Raw genomic sequence first — 22,293 nt, 5'->3', positions numbered from 1 at the left:
TTTTCGGATGAATCCAGGTTCTGTTTACAGCATCATGATGGTCGTATCCGTGTTTGGCGACATCGCGGTGAACGCACATTGGAAGCGTGTATTCGTGTTCGCCATACTGGCGTATCACCCGGCGTGATGGTATGGGGTACCATTGGTTGCACGTCTCGGTCACCTGTTGTTCGGATTGACGGCACTTTGGACAGTGGACGTTGCATTTCAGATGTGTTGCGACCCGTGGCTCTGGTCTTCATTCGATCCCTGCACGAAACCCTACATTTCAGCAGGATAATGCACGACCGCATGTTGCAGGTCTTGTACGGGCCTTTCTGGATATAGAAAATGTTCGACTGCTGCCCTGGCCAGCACATTCTCCAGATTTCTCACCAATTGAAAACCTCTGGTCAATGGTGGCCGAGCAACTGGTTCGTCACAATACGCCAGTCAGTATTCTTGCTGAATTGTGGTATCGTGTTGAGGCTGCATGGGCAGCTGTACCTGTACACGCCACCCAAGCTCTGTTTGACCCAATGCCCAGGCGTATCAAGGCCGTTATTACAGCCAGAGTTGGTTGTTCTGGGTACTGATTTTATCAGGATCTATGCACCCAAATTGCGTGAAAATGTAATCACATGTCAGTTCTAGTATATTTGTCCAATTGTAATGGCCAGTAGTGTAGAATACAATTCTGTTGTTATTAAAATCTTAGGCATCTGTGGCACATTAGTTAAGTGCGGGTGACTGTGAGGAATATTTGCTGGGGTGGTCTAGTAACAAACTGCGCCCCTCCCCTCCCCCTGGCCGCTAGAAACGAGCTCCGGATCGGCGGCTGATGATGTGCAGCTACAATGTAGCGCGGAGGAGCGGGCTCGCGCACGTGCGGAGGTACGTGGCCCGACAAAGGCGGGCGGGCGTCCACAGAAATACGGGCGCTGGCCGCGCGCCACCGCCATTGACCTTGCAGGGGGCGCTGGCGCTGCCGGCGGCTACCTGCCCTGCCGGCTGGGCGCGGGGCCGGGCCGCCAGTCTGCCCGCAGACGCCGACCGCGACGCCGACGCCGCCGCCACAGCCTCCGCCTCTGCCGCGTCGCCAGCCACGCTTCCCCCGCGCGCGCCCCTGCCCCCAGCGCTCCGCCTGCGGCTCTGTCGGCGACACTCACCACCTCCCGAGCAACTGTCTCGCGAGTGACAACGCGACTACACTCCCGCCCAAGCAGTCAACGCTCGACGCTTCTTGTTCGGCATACCGGACTTTTACAACGCTTTACCTGTTCAGATTTCGTAGTGGAAGATGGTTTCGAGACGGCGCAAACGTTTAACGCGGGTTAGCTCCGTAACAACTTCGTGCCGGCGTTTACCGCTTTTGTGAAACCACATTAGTTCGCAACATCACCTGTCATTCCGTTTCCAGATGCTTATCTTCGCTTATGTCTTACAATACCGATGAGTAATAAACTAATAACTTTTATGACCTGACACTGAAGTGAAAGTTATGTTGTAACACACCATCAGCTGCTTCCCGGTGTCAACCTTACAGTTGTGTCAATCCTGCTTTGATCATCTCTAGACCAGTGAAGTGTTTTAGAAATACTTTTGTTTACGGCGGCATTAACTGTGAATTCGTGTGCTCGTGAGATGCCTTTCTAAACTCAAAAAGTTTGTGGAACCTTCTAAACTTGCGGCTACAGGTGTTTACCGAAGTGCATCACTTTTTACTAATGTAGTAAACTTTTTCGCACTGATCTCTATGAAGAAAACTACGATTTTCATGTGTACACAAAGACAGTTACCTACGGCTTTTGAATCTGGAGGTCGCTGTCGTGCACACGAGGTTTGTGAAGAGAACGAACGCTAGCCAGACTTCATACTACGACACTTTCTCCAGAGTAAGTGAGGATAGCGCCCGTGAGTGACAGAAAAAAACTACGTTTATGAAAAAATCGGGTGTGAACGAGATAATACATACATCGCAATATCGTACAAGTTTGGATTAACGAAATTCTCTCTTCAAGCTTCTTTCCCCATTTCTTTATCTCGACTGTGGCATAACCTGTGCAGTTGAATTAGTTGTACTATAGAATGAAAGCAGAAATTGAATGAACTGATAAAATTAACTGGTCATTGAATTACTACTGTAAATATTTTTAAAGGGATTTAGCGACTTCGGAAAGTAACAGTGGTGTCTATAGCCCCCTGTCCAGACCAATCTCATCTTGTTGTTGACATCATTGAATCTGTGGCATCTGGTGATAGTGCACTGTGCCACATAGTACAGCCGCTGGTGCATGACAGAGATAAGAAAAAAGTTACTTTTATGAAAATATCGGTTATGAATCAGACACCAAAAATTGAAAAATCTTATTAGGATTGATTAACAACGTTCTCTATCTCTCCGTCTCCCAGAGCGCCTTATCAGGAGTTTTCTGCGTTGGCAGTTGGAATAACGTGAGCAGTTCTGTTCGTCGCATTTGAGAATGAAAGCATAAATTGTGAGAGTGGATAAAACAACTGATAAATAAGTCTGCGAATTTGCGCTACACATATCTTTTAAAGGAAGGATAGTGATGCTGAGAAGTTCGAGAGATATTTACAGCCTTCTTTCTTGATCCGCCATCGCAGCAGATATAGTTCTTGATCTCGTGTTCCTGATATCCTCGAATCACAGCCAACTGGTGATAACACACAGCTGCCAGTACAAGACTGGTATAAGATCCCACCTGCTGAGTACTCTCTCCACGAGTGGTTACAACAAGACTATCGTGTTGCTGAGACCAGAGGCGAGCGAGAGCAACTGACGATGTCGTTCTGCCGCATCACGGGCCGGGCGCGCGGGCTGCCCAAGCCCAACTACTTCCCGCTGCTGCCGCCCATCTCGCCTGCGGACGCGCGCCGCTTCTGCCGCATCACGGGCAAGTCGTACGGGCTGCCCAGCCACCACTACATCCCCGTGGTGACGGTGAGGTCCGGCCGCCGCCAGCACTGCCACATCACCGCCAGCTCCGAGGGCAACGAGCACCACCACTACCTGGAGAAGCAGGGCGCGGCAGCGGCCACCAGGCGGCACGTCGTCATCGCCGACTACCGCTACGTCTTCCCCGTGCTCGATGACGGCGACGAGCAGCAGCGGCCCCTCACCGCCGTCCTGGCCACTAAGACGGCTTCCCAGGCGGACGCGCGCTACGTGTACACCGTGGCCGAGCGCAGCTGCGGGCTCGTCTTCCCCGCACGCCTCGAAGCCGCCGTCCGCGACGGCGACGTCCGCGACGTCATGCTGGCCAAGGACTCCGACACGGTGCTCTTCCGCATGCGGCACGGCAAGAACGTCACCGTGGAGGTGCGCGACCTCGACCCGGACGAGGCGGAATGGTTCGAGGGCGAGGGTCCGACGGAGGAAGTCGTCCGCCAGAGAGAAAAGGAGGACGACGAGAAGGGCTCCGCCACCGCGAAGAAGAAGAGGAAGCGCACTGGCAACCTCTCCTCCGTCACACGACTCTTCGAGGAGAGGGAGCGCGAAGCGGAGGTCGCCGAAGAGAAGATGGCGCAGTTCGAGATGAAGAAGGCCAAAATGGTCGAACTGAAGATGACTAGCCCCGCCCCTGGAAAAGCTCCCGGACCGGTGGTGGGTGCAGAGGAACTCAGCTGGAGACGTTTCGACGAGAAGCAGTTCCCCACTGACGCGCACCTGTACCTGGCAGCTGGCAAGGGCCGGGAGACGGTGGGACTCCTGGCAGCCGACGGTGACATGGAAACGGCGCTGAAAGAAGCCGCAGCAGAAGGTGCCACTCCGGTGACGGTGGCACTGCCCAGGCCAGTACCGCACGAGGCGGAAGTGGTCGATCTGAGTCAGTCGCTACCGGGAATCGTGCCACCACACACGGCACTCTCCCCCACAGACGTGGCTCCTCTGGAGCCCACAGCTGCCGTCGCACCCCTCCGGCCACTTCTGGAGCAGCCACCCACAGAACTGCAGGACGCCATTCGTGCACTGGATCCAGTACAGCTGGACTCCACTGACGGTATCAAAGAAGTATTCGAGGGCGGCGAGAGGTCCAACCTGCTACCTGGCGTGCAGGAAATTCCGGGCCTAGTCGCCAGTCTCGATTCTGGCGTAGAAGCCGTCATCTGCGATGACAAAGGCGGCCGTCGCGTGCAGGGGCTCATGTTAGACATTGCAGCGGCGCAGCGTTTCGTGGCAGGTCAAAAGGTGGACACCCCGAGTGGGCCAGTTTTCGTACCGGGTCAGACGCTGCAGACGCCAGCTGGTCGTTGCTTCGTCCCCGGTTTCACTGTCATGACGCCTGAGGGGCCCGCTCTAGTTCCGGGGCAGAAGGTTGACGTCAGAGAGGAAGACGACAGTCTTACTCCTGTGTTTGTAGCTGGCCAAACTTTAGCTACCAGGGAGGGAGAGAAATTTGTAGCAGGACAGGTCATGAACACACCCGAGGGCCCACGGTTCGTACCTGGCCAGACCGTTTTCACTCCTGACGGACCCAAATTCGTCCCAGGGCAAGTGGTCCACGAAAATCAACCAGATGGAACTGTTGCAACAAAATTCGTCGCTGGACAGACTGTAATGACACCAGAGGGACCACAGTTCGTTCCGGGGCAAACGGTGTCTACTTCAGAAGGCGAGACACTCTTTATTCCAGGTCAGAGTGTTCAAATGGAAAATGAGTGGGAGTTCGTACCAGGGCAGACGGTAAAAACGGCTGAAGGCGAGAAAAAGTTTGTTGCTGGCCAGACATTAATAACGCCGACTGGGCCGAAATTCATTCCCGGAAGAACCGTTGGAGGTACTGACGACACTCCACTACAGTTTGTGCCCGGAATAAGCGTGAAGAATGAGGATGGAACCCTGTCTTTTCTGCCAGGAAAAACAATAGATACCGCAGAAGGGCCAAAATTCGTCGAAGGCCAAGTTTTGCAGACATCAAAGGGATTAACATTTGTTCCGGGAAAGACAGACGTCTCTGAAGATGGAGTGACTGTACGACAATTTGCTGTGGCTAAGAGTGTCGAGGACGTGATTCTTTCAGAAAAAATACTCGAAGGTTTGCCAGTTAGTGCTAGTACTATCGGTGCACTGACAATGAAAGAGAAAGAATCTATTTATGGACACATGGTGCAGACGACTAGTGGAGTCGAATTTTTCCCCGGAAATGCCAGTGGACTACCAGCAGGGAAAGTGGTGCCTGGAAAACTTGTACACGGAGATAATGGTGAGGTCAGATTTGTCCCAGGAATTTTTGTGAAAGAAGAAGGAAAGTTTGTGCCAGGTCAGGTGGTTCTGACAGAGAAGGGCGAACAGTTTGTGCCGGGTCAAGTTGTCGAGACGAGGGACGGACCAAAGTTCGTACCCGGCCAGGTGGTGGAGACGAGAACTGGGCCAAAGTTCGTTCCCGGGCAGACCGTGGAGACTCCGGAGGGACCGCGATTCGTCCCCGGTCAGATAGTAGAGACGAAAGCGGGACCGACTTTCATTCCTGGCCAGGTCATATCGACTCCGGAGGAAGGTTCGCGCTTCGTACCCGGCCAGGTGGTGGACACGGCAGACGGTCCTAGGTTCGTGCCCGGCCGAGTGGTCGAGACGGACGAGCACGTGGCCTTCATCCCGGGCCAAGTGGTGGAGACGAAGGACGGCCCGCGCTTCGTGGCGCCCGACCTGCAGCATTCCCCGGAGGGCGGCTTCGAGTTCTCGGTGCAGGGCTTCGAGGTGACGCCGGAGGAGTTGCGGCTGCTGCGGCCGCCCGCCGTGCACGTGTCGGGCGGCGAGGCGGCAGTGGACGCGCGCATGCTGCGGCAGCTGTCGGACGCGGGAATGGCCGTGGGCAGACAGGTGCCCGCAGAGCTGCCCGAGGTGGCAGTGCGCGAGGACAGCGCGGGCGCCCAAGTCGTGCACCACATCACCAACAAGCTGGCGCTCTCCGGCGCCGCCGCTGTCCGAATGGCCGACGTGCTGGCCAGCGTCGCCAAACTCAGCGGGGACGTTCTCGAGAGCGCCAAGGGTACGCCGCTGGACGCCGCCAGCCTCTCGGAGAAGGTGCTCGAAAGCATGAGGCTCGCCAGTTCCGGGGCCGTAACCGTAGGCAGCGAGACTGTGAAGGAGTTCATCCGTTCTGTCGTCTCGGCGGTCGTCGTCACCGCGTCCCAAAAATCAGAAACTTCCGGAGAGAGTTCGAGAGACGCTATAATAGCGGCAATTGGCCCGGTATTCGACGAGTTACTCAAGGACGTCTACGATCTGGAACCCGACAACAGACAGAAAGCAGCCGAAGCGTTCGTGGAGTCGCTGCACCACTACCTAGTTTCGCCGAGTAACGTGAGAAGCGTCCGAGAGAGCGCCGCCAGAATGCTGGGCGCCGAAGCGTACTCGAACGTCGCCGTCTTGGAGGAACTACTGCGAGAACGGAATATGGACGCAGTCGTCGAGAAGGTCACCGCAGTGTTGAGGTCGGTGGACGGGACTAGCCGGCAGCAGATTGTAGGCGACGCGTTCAAGCAGATATCGCACGGCAATCCGGAGCTCGTCGGCCAAGTGCTGGACAAAGTTTCTGAGAGTCTGGCGCAGAGGGGCGCGGGCGAGTTGCAGGAAGCGACGGCGACGCTGCAGAAGGCTATAGTGAAGGCGGTGCGGGAGAGCAGCGAGCAACAGCTGCAGCAGCAGATCCGAGACGCAGACACCGGCGACGACAGAGAGCTGCGCGCGCTCGTGACGCAGGCGATCGGGCTGGCGCGCGCGCTGGACATGCACGACGCGGCCGCCGCCCTCGCCGCCGTCCTGTCGGACCCGCGCATCACGCACGCTCTGGCCGGAGACGTCCTGGCGCTGGACGTGCTGCGCCGCCTCACCGTCATGCGGCAGCTGGCCCAGCGGAGGCCGAGCTTCGCGCGCGCCCTTTCCCGCCTGCAGCCGACGGCGCCGGGCGTCGGCGAGGAGTCTTCCGTCGACGCGGACGAGGATTCGGCACGCTGCGACCCGTACCTGCGCGAGCTGGTGCGCCAGAGCGCCGCCCTCACGGACGACAGGGCGGCGCCGCCGCTGCAGTCCTCGCACGACGTGCCGGCCGCGCTGCTGCTGGCCGGCAACTGGCTCGCCATAGAGGACTTCGTGTCGCGGCGGCCGTGGTCGAGGCCGGGAGCGCCCATCCTGATCATCAAGCAAGGCCTGCAGGCCGTGGTGCCGCGCGAGGCGGCGCGCGCCGTGCTCACGGGCGAGGTGGCCTACACGCTGCTGGACGAGACGGGCGTCAGCCACTTCGAGCCGCTCAACGTGTTCTCGGCGCTGCGGATGCCGGCGCGCGCCGCCGCCCACCGCTTCTCCATGTACTCGGCCGCCACGCTGCAGCTGCCCGCCCACGCCGAGGAGGAGGAGGCGACGACGACGCTGACGGCCGCCAGCTCGACGGACGACGTGCCGCACGCGCACGCGCAGGGGCAGGCGGGCGTGCCGTGGCGCAGCCTGGCCAGCAGCGACACCGTCACATCAACGAGCCGGCCCTTCTACACCGCCAGTGAGGACGTCCGCCGCGGCTCCTGCGGCGACAGCATCTGGAGCGTCGACACGCAGATGACAGAGGTCTGCCGAACTAGCCCGCCCTTCAGTCTCACCTTACACTGTCACATCTTGATAAGTTCCCATTCTCGACAGAGAGAATTAATAATCATAATAATGAGCGTACGGCAACTTGCGAGTGAATGAGGATGAAATGATGATGAAAGACACACAGCAACCAGTGATCTCGAGGCAGGGAAAATCTCCGACCCCGCCGGAAATCGAACCCGGCTACCGCAAGACCACGAGCTGCGGACAGAGAGAATTCTCCAGATGTTAAAGAAACTCCGCGCATACCACGATCGAGTTTCATAAGTCTTTTACTCTCGACAAAATTAATAAATTTCGGAAAGATCGGCATTTTAGTCGAGCTGGAGACTGCAGTGTCTTATCGTTTCGAAAATAATTTATTGTCCGACAACCTAGCAATAATTTAATACGAAATTTCCCGTTTCTGCCGGGCAGTGTAGTTTCTTCAGTGGTGGGTTTGGACCACAACACGTATTTCGTGATATGAGGAACGCCGATGCCACCCGAAACGAGTCTTTCGTTTGAAATAATTGTGATGATGTCGGACAATAACTTTTTTCGAATGACCTATAACTGTATCAAAATATTAAATGAACAGCAGTCGAGGGCAGATGAACGTGGGAAGGGTCGATGTTCTCAGTCCGCCGTTATACAGGCATACGATATGATAGCTGCAGCAGCAGTTGCGTAATTAGTACCAAATGCATTGACACGATCATCTGCTACAGTAAACTACCGAGTCCCCTTTGCGAGATCATAATAGATTTATCATTTTTCTGTATATTGTCGTATCAGATGCAGTTCAAGTGTTTGGCTTTGGGAAGGGTCGAGAATAATAATAATAACAATAATAAAAATCTTTCAAGATATATGCAATAATTTGTTTACATCACTGGTGCTTCTGGTTTTATGGGTGGGTGAAATGCGGTCACGGCTCTCATGAATTTCCCCTTGTCTACGCACCAGCGTCGTAGACAGTGTCAGCATTCTCCTGCGTAAATTAAATGTGCCGCACAGTGAAACAATGAAAACGAATCACAATAACTGGGTTATCGACCGTAAGTACCACCAACAACTACTCTGTAAGCCGCATCTGTAGTACCTGAGTACTATGGCAAACCTGAACATAAGAGAATGTCTGACCAAGATTTTTGTCTGATTAGACGTTTCTGTGGTACGTGTTCTGTAAGCAGCCAGATGTCAGTCACCGTGTTATTGGAAGCTCCATGCGGATGCTGTCGTATGTAGTTTACAACGCTACAAAATTGTGGCAAATTGTAGGAAGACCTGCAGAGGCTGGGCAGTTGATCCTCAATATAAACAAATGTAGCGCATGGCTCAGAGATAGTTGCAAATCATCGCTACTGTTTCATTACACGAGTTTTAAACTATAACTGGAAGCAGTCACATACATTAAATATGTGGAACTCTGCTTACGAAACGATTGCAAGTGGAACGATGGTTCAAATGGCTCTGAGCACTATGGGACTTAACATCTGTGGTCATCAGTCCCCTAGAACTTAGAACTACTTAAACCTAACTAACCTAATGACATCACACACATCCATGCCCGAGGCAGGATTCGAACCTGCGACCGTAGCAGTCGCGCGGTTCCGGACTGCGCGCCTAGAACCGCTAGACCACCGCGGCCGGCCAAGTGGAACGACCACATAAAAGTAAAGGAAAAGGAGACGGACAGAAATTCGTGGAAAGACCGCTGACGTATTTTAGAAAAACCGCGTTCGATCAAAAATTAAATATTTCTCATCAGTGTGGGACGCATATCAGATTCGGTTCATAGAGAAAATATAAAACATCAAAAGAAGAGCGCCGCGTTTCGTTGCAGGTTTGTCTAGTGAGCGTGAAAGCGTCGTGGAGATGTTCAGCTAAATCATCTAATACAAGAGAGGCGTTGTGCATCACGATGTGGTTTGCTTTTAAAATTCCTAGAGCTTACATTCCTACAAGAGTCAACCAATATATCGCTTCCTCGTGCTCGTATCCTCTCTTGGTCATTTCGCGAGACATTTTTGGGAGAAAGTAATGTTGAACAACTCTTCTTGAAAAGAACGCTCTCGGCACGGCTACAGTAAACCAATCTGTGGTACATAACGGTGCTCTCGCAGCGTCTGCCAGTGGGGTTATGCCCTCGCGCTGAACTAAATGAATGTATGACGAAATGTGCCAGTCTGCGTTGGATATCCTCTATTTTTTCTGTCAGTGCAACCTGGTAATGGTTCCACATTGACGAGAAATAAGCAAGAATCGGGCGGAAGAACAACTGTTTGGTAAGCCAGTTGTTTCGCTGATGGATAACATTTCTTTTCTTTTTTTTCCAGTGAGTCTCAACCAACCACGAGAGAGACATTAGTAGGTCGAAGCTCTGAGTCGTGCTTAGAAGCTTCAGTTTGCAAGAGCCTTGCCCGTAAAAGCGACTCTGGCCTTGTACAGTATTAACCGTCAAGCACATTTACAACCCCTGCTTTTTTGTCGAGCACAACGTTCCAAAGCACATGCTGAAAGCTGAATATGAACATGGATGCCTTTCCTCAGAAAATATGCTCACGAATACACTCAGAGGCTTACTAGAGGACAACAAATAGAAAGTTATTTTTCGTCAAAATTATTATTTTTTTGCTTTGAGTACAGAACGTCATTTCAGGCAAGCGGCAGATGTTACGGTGTGCATCTATCTTTCAAACTACAAGCAATTTCGGCTAAGGCCAGTTAGGGGTTTTCCAAATAGCAACTGGTACATCTCGCCCTGTGTCAATAAAGCCGTTTTCTTTCCTTAGGTACTAGATGAGGCAGAGCATTGACTGAAACACCGAATCCGTACTCGGGAAGAACGGGGTTCAAATTCCGTCAGACCACGATTTGTCGGTAACGGCACCTTATTAACCGTAAACAGGCGGAAATACGTCACAAGTGGACTATCACCAGATATCAGCCACTGAAGGCCACAAGAAAGAAAGAGTGTAGTGAGTAATAGCTCAGAAACAAATCACAAATGCACAAAAAGTGTAATGTTTTTAATGCAGTGAAAGTTGTCGTTAAATTAGCAACAAAACTGTTAAATTAGATTGAAACTTTGATTAATTATTTCTCTCATCATCAGTCATTTGTAGCCAAATACTATATTTTAATAGTCTATCGTTGAGAACGCTGCAGTGAGCCTCCTGCCTTTTTTTGATACGGAAGTTAGCGAAGATCCTCCAGAAACTTGTGGTTTGAATATTGGTATCTGTACAGTTTCAAAACCGTACCCAGTCTCTAGTTCCAACACTGCCTATATAGAAGAAAAATTGAGCGTATCCGATATCCTTGTATAAGCGCACATCTCCTGACACTGTTAAGAATTCTTGCAGGAACGTTACCAGCTCCTCAAACGCTTGTAATCCTGTCCGGCGAGTTATCCATCCCACCCTAGACAGTGTTGTCCTCGGAAACCCAATTTACTGTGTAACCTTCGATGTGTTATGAACCATGGGTCTTGCACCTGTTATCCTCTCACGTTCAGAGTCGGTTAACTCGCGCCGTGCTGCCATGTTCACTGCACACCTCACTGTGACAGGCTCCTCACAAGGGAACCTCCCCATCACACCCCCCTCACATTTAGATACAAGTTGGCACAGTGGATAGGCCTTGAAAAACTGAACACACATCAATCGAGAAAACAGGAAGAAGTTGTGTGGAACTATGAAAAAAATAAGCAAAATATATAAACTGAGTAGTCCATGCTAAAGATAGGCAACATCAAGGATAGTGTGAGCTCAGGAGCGTCGTGGTGCCGTGGTTAGCGTGAACAGCTGCGAAACATGTTACTTGATTCAAGTCTTCCCTTGAGTGAAATTTTACTTTCTTTATTTTCGCAAAGTTATGATCTGTCCGTTCGTTCATTGACGTCTCTGTTCACTGTAACAAGTTTAGTGTCTGTGTTTTGCGACCGCACCGCAAAACCGTGCGATTAGTAGACGAAAGGACGTGCCTCTCCAATGGGAACCGAAATCATTTGATCGCAAGGTCATAGTCAACCGATTCCTCCACAGGAGAACACAGCTGATATATTCTGTACGACACTGGTGACGGCATGTGTGTCACATGACAGGGATATGTTGTCGACCCACCTAACTTGTACACTTGGCGAATGGGTATAAAGACTCTTTAACTTGCCCGATATAGGTTTTCTTGCGGATGTGATAATCACTCCCAAAAAAGTGTTGAAAACATAGGAGTTTGTCACATAAACTGCAACAAATGAATGCAACAGTTTCACAGTCGCACAGTTTTCCCTGTGCTCTGTCAAAACATACGTTTTTAACGTTTTCAAATTTTTCCGTGTGTAGACCGTCAAATCCTGCATATGTCCAAGCAAATCTGAACATGTCCTGGAATTTTGGAGAGGCAAGTTGATTATACGTGAGTTCTTAAACTTTGATAATTGTCTGAAAATAAAAAATTGAACTTTTCACTCGAGGGAAGACTTGAACTAAGGACCTCTCGTTTCGCAGCTGTTCATGCTAACCACGGGACCACGGCGCTCCCGAGCTCACAATAATCCTGATGTTGCCTATCTTGCACATGGACTACTCAGTTTGTATATTTTGCTCATTTTTTTTCATAGCTCCACACAACTTCTTCCTGTTTTCTCGATTGATCTGTGTTCAGTTTTACAAGGCCTATCTACTGTGCCAACTTATAACTAAATCTGAGGGGGGTGCGATGGGGAGGTTCCCTTGTCAGATATCGTGTTTTTACTCGCGCCATACACCACATCTAGCCGCAACATTCGGGCGTCATATGCGGCACATCTTCATATGGGTTCACTCCCCCCCCCCCCCCCCTCCCTCCGTTTATTTTCACGTTAACGTCCAACGTGGGTCTTCTACGAAAGAAGAAATCAAGATAAGCTGTAAGCGCGATAATTTAATCAATGTTATCACTTTTATGCTTCCGTGTCATTTATGACAAGTCTTATTTTATAAATTGGACTAAAAGCCCAGCTTCTGGTAATTTTATAAGGGTAACTGGCTTTGAATGTTTCCATAGGTTACTGTGCTATCATAGCTAAAGAAACTCCCAACCAATTTCACTTCTTCCTTAAACATTTTTGTACACGAATGTCGCCGAGTCGGTAACGATTTACATTAGAAACTCTGCGCTACACGGTATGGCATATACTGGTCGTGGCACATCACGTGTGACTCGTCAGAATTCTCTCTACCCTCCGAGATATATAACGAATCATACGAGATGTGCCAATGATGATTCACTAAGATGTCATTAAATTCTAAACTGACATGTTAAATTAGTTTCTAAGGAGCGTAGCAACCGGAGTAGAACATGCGGTATAAAATAGTACAAAAACGAAGAGAAATGGGACGATGCCTCGAGAAGCTCATTTTTGAAGCAGTCGGTTGTCTGTGAGTACGACTGCTGTAGTAGCGACAGTAGTGGTCGGAGAATAAAGGGAGGGGAGGATGTTTCGTGTTCATAGTCTATATAACGGGTGTAGAAATTACCGTTCCCGTTAACAGACCATCGCTACAACAAACTACATAGAACTGTTTCCTCTTACAATGGACGGCCACAATCGCTTCTCTATGTTATTGTTTTTTTTTTCAACTGCGGGGTTACAGGAGACGATTTATTTTTTTCTCATATAAGGAACTTCTTATTTACGCAACGAATCATCTGATTAATGACTTATTTCACAAATTAAAAACATTAGAATATCGCTTAAAATTTAGCCAGAGTCCTTCAGAATACTTCTGTCATAACATTCCACTCAGTGTATCGCAGTTCCAATCTCATGGAAGGTGAAAACCTATTCGACAAAAGTAGATAGATGAAATTGGTTTATGCTATTACGCTAATGTTCGTAGCCTACGAGATAGCAGCCACTGAAAAATTTCTACATTCTCTTTGAATTTTGTCAGTTCATATTGTGCGAAGTATAGCTGTTTTGTTCAATTTAGAATCAGCCTTATATATTGGAGGTGCCAAACACAAATCTGAAGTACAGATAAAATCATTTTATGTTTGTGAACAATCCGCAGCTGTTCACCTCTTTGCCTATCAGAGATCAATAGAATTGTAATTTATACGTCACGGTGTTCAATTGTTGTGTCTCATTGGTATCCAAACACTTACTGAAACACAAAAATAATATACACTAACCCACCGCTAACAGCGACTTAAATACACTCCTGGAAATTGAAATAAGAACACCGTGAATTCATTGTCCCAGGAAGGGGAAACTTTATTGACACATTCCTGGGGTCAGATACATCACATGATCAGACTGACAGAACCACAGGCACATAGACACAGGCAACAGAGCATGCACAATGTCGGCACTAGTACAGTGTATATCCACCTTTCGCAGCAATGCAGCCTGCTATTCTCCCATGGAGACGATCGTAGAGATGCTGGATGAAGTCCTGTGGAATGGCTTGCCATGCCATTTCCACCTGGCGCCTCAGTTGGACCAGCGTTCGTGCTGGACGTGCAGACCGCGTGAGACGACGCTTCATCCAGTGCCAAACATGCTCAATGGGGGACAGATCCGGAGATCTTGCTGGCCAGGGTAGTTGACTTACAACTTCTAGAGCACGTTGGGTGGCACGGGATACATGCGGACGTGCATTGTCCTGTTGGAACAGCAAGTTCCCTTGCCGGTCTAGGAATGGTAGAACGATGGGTTCGATGACGGTTTGGATGTACCGTGCACTATTCAGTGTCCCCTCGACGATCACCAGTGGTGTACGGCCAGTGTAGGAGATCGCTCCCCACACCATGATGCTGGGTGTTGGCCCTGTGTGCCTCGGTCGTATGCAGTCCTGATTGTGGCGCTCACCTGCACGGCGCCAAACACGCATACGACCATCATTGGCACCAAGGCAGAAGCGACTCTCATCGCTGAAGACGACACGTCTCCATTCGTCCCTCCATTCACGCCTGTCGCGACACCACTGGAGGCGGGCTGCACGATGTTGGGGCGTGAGCGGAAGACGGCCTAACGGTGTGCGGGACCGTAGCCCAGCTTCATGGAGACGGTTGCGAATGGTCCTCGCCGATACCCCAGGAGCAACAGTGTCCCTAATTTGCTGGGAAGTGGCGATGCGGTCCCCTACGGCACTGCGTAGGATCCTACGGTCTTGGCGTGCATCCGTGCGTCGCTGCGGTCCGGTCCCAGGTCGACGGGCACGTGCACCTTCCGCCGACCACTGGCGACAACATCGATGTACTGTGGAGACCTCACGCCCCACGTATTGAGCAATTCGGCGGTACGTCCACCCGGCCTCCCGCATGCCCACTATACGCCCTCGCTCAAAGTCCGTCAACTGCACATACGGTTCACGTCCACGCTGTCGCGGCATGCTACCAGTGTTAAAGACTGCGATGGAGCTCCGTATGCCACGGCACACTGGCTGACACTGACGGCGGCGGTGCACAAATGCTGCGCAGCTAGCGCCATTCGACGGCCAACACCGCGGTTCCTGGTGTGTCCGCTGTGCCGTGCGTGTGATCATTGCTTGTACAGCCCTTTCGCAGTGTCCGGAGCAAGTATGGTGGGTCTGACACACCGGTGTCAATGTGTTCTTTTTTCCATTTCCAGGAGTGTAGTTCCATTTTGGAGTTGTATTTACAGGACTGCTGATGACCAAGCGTTCCTCACCTTTGAAATCACATCAAATATGAAAATGTCTGTCCTATTTCAGGAAACTGAGGGTCGGAGCAGCTATATAATCAGAAGTATGTTACCGTTAAATATACCTTTGGGTAAGCATAACTTTTATTGTGCCAACAGCTAAAGAAAGAGAAAATTTGGAAGATAACGCAATACTCATTGCCTGCCAAGGTTATTTTAAAATTCTTCCTGTAGCTGAACTAATGTCTTAGCCTTTTTCGCATTTTTACAGCGATCTCACATTTATGACTGACTTTCCATTTTAATTTTAGGAAAGACAGCGAAATACTGCGTGGCATTTTCTTTTTCTTCCGCAGAGCTACTATGTTGGATACTCCTAATTAATTTTTAGAAGATGGAGAATGCATATATGTAGCCAAGACGTGTGCGTATACTGTTTTTCCATGTGTGCACCTTGATGTTTGACGACTGAACAGATTACTTTCTGCCTGCAGCTGTCGGACCTGTACGTCGCGACGCAGGACTTCACAGCCGAGGAGGCGGATGGTCTGTCGCTGAAGAAGGGGGACATCGTGGAAATAATCGACAGCGGCGACCGAGAGTCGGCCAAGTGAGTACCCACCCAGCAGAATGCTCGCCACGTTTCAGAACTCTACAGGCCTGAGGCGTCGCGGAGGCAACACGCTCCTGTGAGAAGATGTGTGTGTGGTGTCCTGAGTTGAAGGACCTCTCACTCCTGACAGGGAGGGAGCACCTTCTCTCCTTCCTCCATCGATCCCGATAAACGCATGATCCTTTCCGAAGATAGCTATGGCGTTGTTCCAAATTGTTTACGGAACACGGAAGAAGTGAGGAGCGTTTCACTGTTTCTCACTACATGTTACAGCTATTATCGCTTTCCTTAAACTTTCAGAACAGTATTATGGCGGGTGTATATGACTGTCTCCAGTCCTAAAAACTTGTGTGATACTTACTCCTACCAAACGTGATTTGTGGTCTGATCATAGAATAGCAATAGCAATAGTAGTAGAGATAATAGCATCAGTAGCAGTACTAGTGCTAGTGATAGTAATATATATTTTGTATTAGTCGAAAAAGTTTCTAGAATATTCTTAACTGCCAAGAGATATAAAACGCAGTGTTCCAGAAATAGTGGAAAGACACAGTAGCATGGTATCTCTTGGGGCCGTCACTGAACCAGTGCACCTCTTAACAAACCTCTTGATGTTTCGATTTGGAGAAACTCTGACACTGTGCTGGGACTTACAGTAGTTTCATGAATTAAACTAAATTAGTGCTTCAGTTGTGCACGTAGTAAATGTTATTTGCCGCCCTGTAAAAGTTTGCTCCAACTCTGACTTTCCTCGGCGTATGTGATTGTTACAAATTCTCACTAAAACTATTCTTGAAAAAAGCTTTCGTACTCAGTATTAATTTTTATACGTCCCTTGACGCTCTATAGTAGTGTTGTCGGCATATGTTACAAATCACATTGTTTGAAGCCAGAGGTAAAAGCGTATCCTTGTATAACCAGCGTGATTCAGGAAAATCTGCTATATCCGGGGAGGTAACAGTACTTTTGTTCCTGGCAAAATTGATGCCGAGCAGTCTGCTTTACAGACGTAGGCACGAAACATGACGTATGATAGGAATGAAAGGAAATAAAATACATTGATAGCAGGCTGAATGCATATCTGATACAAAGAGATCAGTGATACATTCCGTACATGTCTTTAAAAATCGATGTTGGGACATTTGCTGCAATCTTTTTAAACAGGATATATTGAGACGAAAGTGACAAATAGATGTATTATTTCCGAGGAAATTCTTCAAGCAATCAGGTTATGACAAGCACTCACCTCATTGCCATAGAACTTCCTCTTCAGAAAGATATAAAGGCAGAAACTAATGGACTTGAGTGGCATTGACCACCCCAGGTACCATGGTAGTGTCAGCTACAGTCTGAATAACCTTCTCGAATAACGAAGAAATGCACCAAAACGCACCATTTCACTACAGATACATCTTTAACTGCTGCAGCAGATGTTCTCTACAGACAGAGAGAAGGCGTTGTATTTTTTAAAACCTGCTATATTGTGTATAACAACTGATTGTGCATTCTATTATGTTGTAATATTTTTAGCGAAGTATTTAAACCAATATTCATTTTATAGCTTGAGATCATACATTATAGCGTCCATTCCAAGTAAACAGACAGAAGTCGATAATCGACGAGGGAAAAAGTTCATTCTGTGGTAATGTTGAGGCTTAGAGTTATAAGACTGTAACTTCCCCGTATATTGTATATTACTTCTGAACCAGCATTGATAAATATATTTCCCGCAGTCTCTAACAAAACATTCACAAACAAAATGTACAACCAGTTTAAAAATATGTGTGTAACTTATGCCTATTACTTGTAACCTAAAATATCAAAGAAATAAATAAAGAATTTTTCCCAAATCATAATACTTTAAAAAGTATGTAACTAATGCTTAATTTTACATTACTCCAGTGTTTGAGTTAAACCCCACTTTTACAGCCTCCTGCAGTTTCGCAGCGAGGCTGATCAATGCCTTTGTAGACCACATTAACTACTTACATAACAGCTGCTCTCTATGGCAGTGCGGTCAGCACTGCGTACAGCCAACGACAGAAGACAACACACATCATCAAATACGAGTTAACACTAATTCCCAATGTTTTCAGCTGGACTCGACCCTGCGACACTGAGAAAACAATCAACTACAGGCGCACGGCTAATCCAACAGATTACAGATTTAAATACATAAATTAACAGTAAATAAATAATAGCCATCACAGTATATTTGAATCGCTGTCAGCACTATAAATTTTACTGTTTATTTGTCCTTCGTTATGTGCCTGAACAATAAGTAACATCAAACTTGAATCGTCTGCTGTTGCATAAGAGGACGGACGTCTCGGCGGCAGACAATTCGGAAAGGTGCCAATTGTATATTAAACACTGAGATTACTCTTTGACCATTACACGCCGCGTTGATTAAAGGTGATAAGTTGAACCAATGTACCAGAACGGCTCTAAATCCCGACGCCTGCCTTTCGTTGACAATGTGCTTATCAGTGGATCCATCTGATCTCGTCTCGTCGGTTGCTTCACAGTTTTAATTTCTCGTTGGCTATCCTTTGTATTTCCACGTTCTTGTACTTGATCTTGGTCAATGATGCATTTATTAGCTATTAATATTTGAGGCACTTATTGTCTCTCCAATTCACACACTAAGCCCTCCGTGAAACCTCTTACAGAATTAGCATAACTTTGGACGAATAACATGACACGCCTCTCAAATAAGGTACCAGATATACCTGCAAAAATTGTGGCTATGTAGCCTGTATCACTATGACAGTGTCCTATCGGTTCACCGAGGTGAGTGCAGGCCTGCGCTTGTTATGTTCGCCTAGTGAGGACAACTTGCTCTCTATCTGAGTAGCGGTGGTTGCAGCATACCAAGGGGTTGCCCCTGCATACATCCGCTTGGCGTGCATTTGGGTCAGAAAGGCTCGTCTGTCACAGCAATTTATCCTCGGCCGTCCGCCATAAATAGTCGACTTTTATTTATGAGTCTTACTCAGTCTCGCATTATTCTTAGCAACTACGTTTCGCTTCATTTACTGATACAAGCGGACTGGATTCATTTCTGGATCCACATGATTAGTCACGACACAGCTCTTCCGAATTCTTGGTGCTAAAATGATATTTAAGTTTCAGATATTTGTCTCATACTCTATTGGTATTTACTAATTTCGGTTTTTGACGTTAGTAGTGCAACCAACCCACCGCCATGATAATGCGTGATCTAGTAACGACACAACACAACGAAATTTTCTCGTGTTTTCAGCCGCACAAGGGGTTATAAATCCGCAAGCCTACGGCCTAGTGATCTTCAGTCATTGTGGAGCGGTAACTAACTGCCGTGTCGTTCCTGCCCTCATGCTGCACATAGGTGCATCTCATGGATACTAATACTAGCTGATTTTAATATTGGATCTCGCTATCACCTATACAAAATTTCCAAGGAGATATATGCCACATTCGGTACAAGTGTTAACCAATACAATACGGAAGGTGGATGTTAGCATTTCATGCTTTGCTGAGTAAAAGGTAAATGTAATCCATTCGCACAGAACGTGTAGGTCATTTCGTATGGCCGGCCTGAGTGGACGAGCGGTTCTAGGCGCTACAGTCTGGAGCCGCGCGACCGCTACGGTCGCAGGTTCGAATCCTCCCTCGGGCATGGATGTGTGTGACGTCCTTAGGTTAGTTAGGTTTAGGTAGTTCTAAGTTCTAGGGGACTGATAACCTCAGAAGTTAAGTCCCATAGTGCTCAGAGCCATTTGAACCATTTGAATCATTTCGTATGAGTTATAACGTCTCAGTTTGCTTGTTAAGTTTCGCGCATCTGGAGTGCACATTTCGATCCGCATCCAATTATTTTTACCATAGCTATCGAAAGCTAAAGACTGAACGGATTGCGTAAGGTTTTAGATAGCTTATTGTCGGTTATCTTGTCATGCGCATTCTCAACTGTAAATTTCTTTGTTCATGATACCATTTCATTCTTTCGGGACTTAATTTGCAGGCAACGGAACTCTAACTGGATTGGGAATGGTCGGAGAAGGAATTAGCAGTGGCCTATCGAGCATCAAGGCCAACAAACGCCCGAAACTGTGCAGGGAAACCACTTCTTTTTCTAACCCCGATCGAAAATCTCTGAGTTGCGTTGCCATAATCACTTCTCTGCTTAATTTCTAATTATACTGCTATTGACAGCGCGCTTAGCACCAATACAAGTGTCTCCCCAATCTAGCCTCATTCCTCCCCGAAAAAGACAAGGATAAGAACGTGTCGACATGTACCCGATACTTCTAGCAACATTTAGTGACGCCGTATTAACACGGGACGCTGGTATTCAGGCGAATGACCAGAGAGCTGCTACTGCTAAGGGGCGACGAAGGACTGGCGAGGTGTCGACAAACGGTTTAGATGCTTGTGAGAAACAGTGTTTCCTGTAGAAATGTAGAACTTATTGCCATAACTTCTGCGATAAAATATCCTCAGGAAATTTGTGGTAAGTTTCTATGGGATCAAACTGCTGAGGTCATCGGTCCTTAGGCTTGCACACTAGTTAATTCAATTTAAACTTACTTACGTTAAGGACAACACACCCACCCATGCTCGAAGGAGGACTCGAACCACCGACAGGGGGAGCCTTGCGAACCGTGGCAATGCCCCCAAGACCACGGCACAACCCCACACGGGAAAGTATCCTCAGGTTTCCCGGAATTAGTCGGTACTTTCCTTGGAAATACACAAACTGGCCTCGAGTCTCAGCATTTCTCCGAAAAGCGCTGTTACACAAACATTAAACTGAAATGTTAAATATAAACGTCTAGAGTATTGGAATAGAAAAATGTATTTGTGTCAAAGCTCCTTCATTGTCTAACAGCACGAAATATAATGTACTGCATGATCTTTCTCGTGTACATGACAAAATAACAAAAATCAGTCTTTTTCAACTAAACATTAGTGCAAAAATGAAGAACTGTGTGCCAACGCTACAATTTATGGAGGTAAGAAAGCTAAAATAATTGTTATACATTCGTTGAAATGTTACTGATTATGACTGATTACGTGCAAACGGTTCAGGAGGTAAACATGAAAATTTCGTATCAGTTGTTGTCCTCAACGAGTATAGCTAATAACAAACTGGATTCATATAATATTTATTAATGGTCTCTTCAGGTTTCTAGTAATACTTAACTAAAACTAAACCTGTCATAATGAAACAATCACAGCAGTCCAAAATTTAAGACACTACACGAGTATTTTTAAGTTTCCACTAAATTAGGAGTCATATGTTTTATATCAAGTATGGATCCATCATTTACTACCCATTTCGAAAATTATAATTAAAAATATTTAGAGATCTAGCCCTGAAAAAACTACAATACTTGAGGAAAATATTAGCATGATAAATTAAAGTTACGCGTTAAAATGCTGTCAATCGACGGAATTCTGCTCGGTAAAGGCAACTAACTTGTTTTACATACACTTATTATTTTTATTTTCAGAAATGCAAGAATATTTGACCTTCTCCCCGTTTACCTATAACACTTACGATTGTTTGCATTGATATATTACCTTTTCAGTCGAAACACGTACTCTAGAACTTTCAATAAGTAAAAGGAATTTATCTGTGGTGAAACATGATATTTTAGTGTCCCCAAATGCCCGTAATATACAATATTTTAATTTAACTATTTCGGATGTAATGGAAACTGTGATAATTGGAAAACGTTTTTGCGACTATTCGAAATAAAGAAACACAGTGAAATCAAAATAACTGCTAGAATTTGAAATAGGTATGTTTCATTACAATCCCGTAGATGACAGGAATAGCATGAAATTAAGCTTGCGCATAATTAAATCGGTTTATTTATAAAGAATAAATCTGGGGCACTTATTCTCAAACAGGTGATTCTTGGTGCAGCCAGAAGTTACTGTACGGCGAAACGATTCAAACACAGCAGGTCTCCAGTGACGCAGCATAAACATTTCGTTGAAGTGATGGGAAATCTTAATTAAATTCCACCAACTGCATGTCATCGACTATAACAAGCTAATCGATAGCGTGTTTCTGTTTTACTATAATTTCATAATACTACAAAGTAATAAGTTAATTTGAATCTGTACGAATTAATTTTTCCAACGTCGACTAGAAGGATACATTGACACATATCTGAATCAAATTAACAATTAAAATTATTTTTCCACCACTGCAGTCGAAAAAGAACTTACCTAGCACTACTGGATGTCAGACTAAAAAAAAAAATAAAAAAAAAAAAAGATTCCTCGATAACGAAATGAAATGTAAGTATTGAACAGAGAGGTACGGTCAACGCACCCACGCCTTCAAATACAATCTGTATCTTATCACAGAACTGGAGCAGGTAGGTTACTGTCTAATATTTCGGCTCTGAGGCAAGACCTAATACTGCACACAGCCTGACGTTTCACAAATGCTCATTA

At 47.6% G+C, this 22,293-nt stretch overlaps 1 protein-coding gene across 1 annotated transcript; it reads left to right on the top strand.

The window, feature by feature from the left end:
• Window positions 1-1,096: 1,096 nt before the first annotated feature.
• On the top strand, window positions 1,097-17,693 carry LOC126457330 (uncharacterized). The gene is made up of 2 exons (XM_050093529.1): window positions 1,097-7,564; window positions 15,719-17,693. Exons 1-2 carry the CDS (start codon window positions 2,786-2,788, stop codon window positions 15,836-15,838), a joined length of 4,899 nt encoding a protein of 1,632 aa, XP_049949486.1. The 5' UTR covers window positions 1,097-2,785; the 3' UTR covers window positions 15,839-17,693.
• The last annotated feature ends 4,600 nt before the right edge of the window (window positions 17,694-22,293 follow it).

Source organism: Schistocerca serialis, chromosome 2 (assembly GCF_023864345.2).
Source record: "Schistocerca serialis cubense isolate TAMUIC-IGC-003099 chromosome 2, iqSchSeri2.2, whole genome shotgun sequence".
NCBI classification, from domain to species: Eukaryota; Metazoa; Arthropoda; class Insecta; order Orthoptera; family Acrididae; genus Schistocerca; species Schistocerca serialis.
Note: the sequence above shows the minus strand (reverse complement) of the source record. Positions and strands in the feature narration are given on the sequence as shown.

What these genes read in the sequence shown, in the direction of transcription:
- LOC126457330 (XM_050093529.1), top strand. Translation starts at nt 2,786, where the DNA reads ATGTCGTTCTGCCGCATCACGGGCCGGGCGCGCGGGCTGCCCAAGCCC. An exon ending in TCGACACGCAGATGACAGAG is followed by an intron (nt 7,565 to 15,718) that starts GTCTGCCGAACT and finishes TTCTGCCTGCAG; the next exon opens with CTGTCGGACCTGTACGTCGC.